Here is a 7,051-nt window from a genome sequence, read left to right on the forward strand (position 1 = left end):
TCACACACACACTCACGCTCTCTCTTTCTTTCTCTCTCTCTCTCTCTCTCTTTCTCCAGCCCTCTCAATGGCTGCAAGGTGAAGAGGGACTGAACAGAAACCTGTTACCCCACTCACACACAGCAGATTTCCGCATGTCATATTAACGATCAGCGTCAATGTCTGGGTACTACTACTGCAGATTCTGCTACTGGTACTGAATCTAGTATATAGTGCTTACAGGTAACTGAAAATTCAGCCATTAAAAAAGGCAACATTAGCTATTTTGTTCAGTATACTGTGTATTGCAATAGTTTCTCACTAGGACTCATTTAATCAGTTTTAAAAATGGATGGAGTGATGCAACCATATGAATCAGTTTGACTCCCTGGGCTGTAATATTTAGAAATAAGATAAACCATTTAAACATTTAAAAAATACTGCTGTAGTAGACGTTTATAACAACTGCGTTAAAATGTCTGCCAGATTCCGCAGGTGCCATATTGTGTGGGGGCATAGATGTCTAACATGACTCACCCCTCTTTTATTCCTGGTCAGTATAGAATTACTGTGTGTTGGTATCACGTTCGCTGTTCCTGCTTTGTTTCATTGCATTAAGTGCTTTTTTGTTCAGACCTGCATCTGAGATTTGAGAATGTCCAGAACAAAAAGCATGGTGTCAGATATTCTTCACAACTTGTCGTTCACACTAGAGGGACTGATTTAGTTGGACAAAATGTGCTGTTATCATATATACAGTATATTTTGTATCAATGTTGTGGAAGGTGTGTTACCCCGCCAATGTAGTGCCAAGTTGTGTCTCAGTAGCGATAACAGGATTTAACTACACATGTTAGCCCAGCTATTTGCTTCTTATTAACATCTTTCAAATAATTCCACAAGTAGTCCGTTCACTTTTCAGTACGGAAATCCATAGTAATGCATTTCTACGCAACACCTGATGCTCTAAAGTTCTATTTGCATGAAGAACTATTTTTTCTCAGTTTAGCATCTGCATACCCCCGCTGAATATTCAGTTTCCTCCCCAGTTCAGACCTCATGGAAGCATTCGTCCCCAACAGTGTTTGCTACCTTCAGTAAGTGTGCATTATTGGCAGGTGCCGTGACCAGTGTCCATTGTAAAACACGTCTGCTAGTGCTTGGGTCCCCTCTCGTCCTTCTGGAGACTGCTGTCCAACCGCAGAACAGAGGAAGGGAAGGGAAGGGAAGACTGTGGGGACATGTGTCCACCAGAAATCCACCACACTTTTTTCTCTACGTGACCACTTACCACCAGAGCCAGCTAAAAATACAGCCAGAGACATACACACAGACACGTAAATGCAAGCCATGTGAACACACACACATATACACACACACACACATGAAACTCACGCAAGCCCACACACTCGACAGCAAACACGTGTGTAGTACCACAGACTTCTGGTTTTCAACTAGGGAGAGTGGGGAAAGGGCGCGGCACACGACGACCCCCGTTCTCTAAGTGTTGTTATGATAGCACACAAAGAAGCTAGCAATCTACAGATAATTTCCCTTTAAACACGATAATTACACTCAGGAGATGGTTAGACATATAGCCTGGGGGAGAGTTGGGGGAGCATGAGTGTGTGTGTGATGTATGTGGGGTTGGTTGGGGGAGGGGGGTAGTGGTATTTTTCTGGTCGAAGAAAATTCAAGGGTAAAAGTTAAAATAGAAGTATATATCCCACATGAAGATATCTGTAAATGTTCACCACAAAGATGCTATTTATAATCAAGTGAGTTGGTCTCGGGGTCTGGGCAGGATGTTTAAAAGGAGATATTTAATGATGTAGAGTTCACAGCAGTACTCACTGCATTTATTGAGAATTTATCCCGGTTAATGCGAAGCCCAGTGAAGACTCCATGCCAGCCAGATATGCAGTGCTATGTTACAGCATAGGGGTTCATCCCTGGGTCTCTCTCTGTGGTTTCCCCAGTGTTATTTGCCCCTTGGATGGCTTTCAGGGGGATGCGTGCCCAGGGTAAGAGACATTGTGAAATACTCTCTCAAACTGTTTTATTGCAGAAAGAGCGATTCAGAAATTCTCCGTGTGATTTATGCGCATGAGTTATGCTACCAGTTTATACAGGAATGACTGTGTCTCATTGAGAACCCCAGACATCTGGGCTGAAGTCCTACCTGAGAGAAAACACAAACACATGCTCCCCTCACCAGGTGCTTGATCTTGGTCAGACAATGCAAGTTAAATAATGGGAGTCTCCATAGTAGTAAAGGCATTGCCCTGTAATACATTTACATTTAGTCATTTAGCAGACGCTTTTATCCAAAGCGACTTACAAGGATGTATACACATTGTACATTTACACTGATGGCACACTGCACATCAGGAGCAATTAGGGGTTCAGTGTCTTGCTCAAGGACGCTTCGACAGGGAATCGAACTAGCAACCTTCCGATTACTAAACGACTTCTCTACCTCCTGTACCACTGCCGCCCCTAGTAATACCAGTTTGACAATATAATGAGAGTTAAGCCATACAGAGGAACGGCAAATGGTTATTCCTGTGCAGAACTGATGTAATGTGCTACGGCACTGCCCATCTGGCATTAAATGGAGTTGACCTAGCACTACATGTCCAAACTGAAATCGTATTATATATCGAACTGGCCTTGTATGGCTTAACTGGCATCAGTTGGCTAAACCGGCATTGTATTGCTAAATTAACATCATATGGTTTAACTGGTATTGTATGAGGTGTGCATTCCCAGTAAATTCAGTAATATTATCAATATACCCAAAGCCACTTTGATAAGTGTTTGGAAATGACTTACTGTGGTTTGAGTGTTAACATGCTGGACTCATTTGTGCAATGAGTTTTTTTTTTGTTTGTTTGTTTTTTAAGCCAGACGGTAATTTACACTAGAACTAAAGTTAATGATGTCATCTTTTAAGTGAAATGCCACAGAGTTCAGTGTAGACCTCTTCTCTTCCTTTTAACTTTCCCTTCTCAGATCAGAATCTTCCTACACACCCCCTCCTCCCCTTGGCCCTACAGGTTCTACATTCTAGGCAGGAGATTTGTCGACTTCAGAAGAGACAGCCTTCAAACTAGGTTTGTCAGGCTCGCTCCAACTCTGTGAACTTTTCCGCACGGGTCAAAGTGCCCTCCCCCTTCCACTTCGGCGGCTTTGTCACAAATACAGGTGTCCAGGTGACACGGTGACCCCTCTTTCTCAGGTCAGCTCTGAACGAGTAAGCAGAGAGCTCTTCCAGCTGTCAGCCGTCTCTTCATCAAAAGGGAGTCAAACCAGAGTTACACGCCATGCAGGTACCAATCGAGGTGACAGTGCTTCAGGGGGATTGAAAGCCACAAAACTGCCCTCCATTATCAAAGAACTGTCCTAAACTGCCACATGACAGGAAGGAAGCCATTGAACGAGGTGGAACTTGAACTGGTTCCGTCGGCCAGGGCGATTAAGCATTAAGCAAGGCCAGGTGTATCAGTCATCACTCCCATGGCGGGCACCACTCCTGCTGACTATGGGGCAAAGCTCTGGTGCTGACGTTGGAGGGCACTTCCTCTTGTTCCCTTGGCGCCTATTGTTATCCAGCACACCTCTGTGAGGGCGGTAGGCTGTGCCAAGTGCGTAGTCACTCCCACACACATGCATCAGCAATAATTAGTGCACACACAGTGACTGATACATACTTGTAATTTTCCTGAACAGGTATTAGGTTGAATATGTGCCAGAGACATTTCCGCCCTCATCATTCTGTAAAACATGCTGTCAGATAATCCAGTGGATGGATGTTGCCTAACAATGTTTGTTTGATCTGTAGTATTCAGTGCCAAAGACTGCCTCGGCTCTGCAGGCCAACATTACCCAACATTGTAGATGCTGTGGCACAAGCGTTCTGCTGGAAAGACATGGCAATATATTTCTGTTGGACCGAGTAAATGAATCCTGCTGTGTGTGTGTGTGTGTGTGTGTGTGTGTGTGTGTGTGTGTGTGTGTGTGTGTGTGTGTGTGTGTGTGTGTGTGTGTGTGTGTGTGTGTGTGTGTGTGTGTGTGTCAGTGTGTCAGTGTGTCAGTGTGAGTGAGGGAGATCTTACTAAGGAACAACAAGAGGCCTTAACATCCCCCCCAAGGCTCCCTCTCACCTCCTTTGATCCTGATTGTGTTACTTGAGCACACTTCACACACATACACACACACACACACACTTTACACAGACATCCCTGTGGCACTGCAGCATTAACACTTGGGGGAGGGATATCTCTCAGATCCCTATCTGTCTCACTTCAAACACCTGAAATCACCCCTCTTGGATTGAAAATAAAAGGGGCCTCCCCCCTGACTGCCCCTGTCCTTCAAATGCCTGAAGACAGATTCTTGGTCCTGCTCAGCCTAGGATCCCCGTCGACTCATTCAACTCATCCAGAGGAGTGGTGGTGTTTGTGGCAGCAGCAAGGCACCTGTTCCTCGTGCCTCTTGCACGGCGTCATCCTGGCAGGGCAATTTGTGGGGAAGACGAGGCTAAAGACCCAGCCACTCGGCGTTAGCTCTTTAGCTGTTTGCCAGATGCTGCCTTCCTGCCGGGGCCAAACCAAGGCCTGCTGATCTTAATGCTGACCTCTTTGGGCATGACACAGAACACACACTGCCCCTATTAAGCCTCACCACAGTTCACCAGGCCAAAAATATCAAAGCCATTTAGGCCTGATTTTTACATGAAGTCATACTCGCACACTTTTGGGCCAGAGGCGTAATTTAGCTTTTCCAGAGAAGCAGTTCTCGGGCCAAAAGGAGGTCTTATTCGGCAGAGGTTTAAGTTTAGAATCTGCAGTGGCAGAAAACCTTACAGCACTGCTGCATGCTGTTTCAAGAGCTGAGGCAATTAGTGTGGCGAAGTCGTGCAAACAAAGTGCACGACACTAAGTTAACCACTTAGTGTCAGACGGAATTACAACACGACCCGACATGTCCACTGTTTGAAGTCTGCGAAGCTTGAAATCTCCATTCAGCTAGATGCACATAAACCCCTATCAGCTTCATGTTGTTGGAAAAAGTTCATGTTTTGAATGAAAGCAAACCCTAAAAAGAAATGCCGACTGTCAGGTCGTAACAGGCTTGTAGCAGTAGTATTGGGGCACTGCTGATGCTCTTTGTTTTCAGTGCTCTGTGCTCCCAGATGTTTTCACAGTAGTCAGTGTCTACTGTGCTGCAGCCATCTGTTCTGGGCCTGTGTGTTTGCTTAAGAAGAGAAGGGAATTATGACAAACACAACATCTCCTGGGCCTGAGTTCTCGACACCATCGCCAAGGCTCATCATAGGATTGTTTTTTCTCAACGCACGATCCGCTCAGAACCGTGACCACTAGTGCACCAGGGCTGAGGAGGCCACAGGACAGCCAGGCTTGGAGACGGGCAGCTGGACCTCTGTAATTTGGCCTGACTGGACCGTGAACCCTGCACACAATAGCGTGCTTTTGAATGTGATTCCAATCATTCGTCGCTTTCGTGCGATATACAGAACATCCCACACTCAGCATTTCAGCAGAGACTGGTTAACATCATTTTTTTTTTTTTTTAATAAATAGCAAAAGGGGGCTTCGTTTTTTTGTGTGTGTGTTTGTTTTTGTTTTTTTTTTCCTCTCCAGGCTTGTGGCAATGTACTTCTGTGTTTTATAAGACAAAAAAAATAATAACAACTACAGCAACATTCCAGAAGGGCTGTAATTTTCTTCCGGCGGGCAAAACTTGTCCATTATGGTCTGGGTCAGGGAGCACATCCGAGCCCGTCATCAGGACCGCATGGCGCAGCCACATAAAAGGCACTGGTTGCGACCGGCAGGAGGGGGGGAGACCAGGCCCCGGCTACCCGAGCAAACAGCCAATCAGCTGAAACGGAGGCCTGCGCTTCTGTACGTTTGCCCCCTAAGCAGGCCGCAGGGGCTAAATAAAACTCATATTCTTCCAATGAAATTATAGCATGCCTGCTTGCTACCCACCTCTCCCTACAATTAGCATCAGGCAGACATTGATGGGCATCCTAAACAATGGTGTCATGAAGCCACAGGGAGAAGAGAGCTCTCCATAGATGGTTTACATACGAAGACAGAAAACCAGATCTGCTGAGAAGCAGATGGCCCTCAATCTCGATCTTTCTGATTTCACTCTTTATTGATAAACTGAGTACCATTGACTTGATATGAAACATCACTTTAAATACCTCTTGAAACGGCTCATGACTTAATTTTACATGCTCAGAACACTGCTACTGGAACTGTTGTGTAAGATATCTGCATTGGGTAATAATGTATTCATACAGCGAAAGATGTGTTGAATGTAACTCATGAATATAAATGGTGTGTAAGGATAGGTATTCCAACCAATCCTAACTCGAATAACAAGTCTAATAATAACAAGCCTGAATTCATGAGTTGGGCTGGGCCGGGCCGGGTAGGAGAAAACAGTGAGTGGGAATTCGTCTTTGTTGATTCTACACATGGTTGTGGAATTTTGCCAGCAGCGTGCGTGTGTGCGTGTGTGCGTGTGTGCGTGTGTGCGCGTGTGCGCGTGTGTGCGTGTGTGCGTGTGTGTGTGTGTGTGTGTGTGTGTGTGTGTGTGTGTGTGTGTGTGTGTGTGTGTGTGTGTGTGTGTGTGTGTGAGAGATAGAGATATTGTGTGTGATTTTGGGCGCTGTCATCCCAGGCGTGATAGCTCCCTGTTCAGAGGTGAGCAGTGCTGAGTGGCACAGCCTGCTCCGACTGACAAACCGCTGACAGACTGAGTGAACGCGCATACCTGGGGCTGCCACACTGTGCACCCGCATGTGGGAACACCTCGCTGAGGTGAGGAACGTTTTGAAAGAGCGTGGGCTGAAATGTAATCTATGGGTCGATGACTCACCTGGGCTGGGCTGGGCTGGCTGGGAACCCTGTGCTTGTTAAGGCCTTATTTTGGTGCGGCGTTATCAACCGCAGACATCACTATGGTGAAACTGGTTTGTATTGTTAGACAGATAGTCTGTCAGGCCCAATGCATAGGGCTTTTTTGCAACCAT

The 7,051-nt window shown here is 45.9% G+C and overlaps 1 protein-coding gene across 1 annotated transcript in view; it reads right to left on the reverse strand.

The window, feature by feature from the left end:
• Nucleotides 1-6,820, reverse strand: part of LOC105907069 (ran-binding protein 3) — a 16,246-nt gene extending 9,426 nt beyond the window's left edge. The window contains exon 1 of the mRNA XM_042703104.1: nt 6,793-6,820. Coding sequence (XP_042559038.1) covers nt 6,793-6,820 — 28 coding nt within the window. The remainder of the gene's footprint in view (nt 1-6,792) is intronic.
• Between the last annotated feature and the right edge of the window lie 231 nt (nt 6,821-7,051).

Source organism: Clupea harengus, chromosome 22 (genome assembly GCF_900700415.2).
Source record: "Clupea harengus chromosome 22, Ch_v2.0.2, whole genome shotgun sequence".
NCBI lineage: Eukaryota > Metazoa > Chordata > Actinopteri > Clupeiformes > Clupeidae > Clupea > Clupea harengus.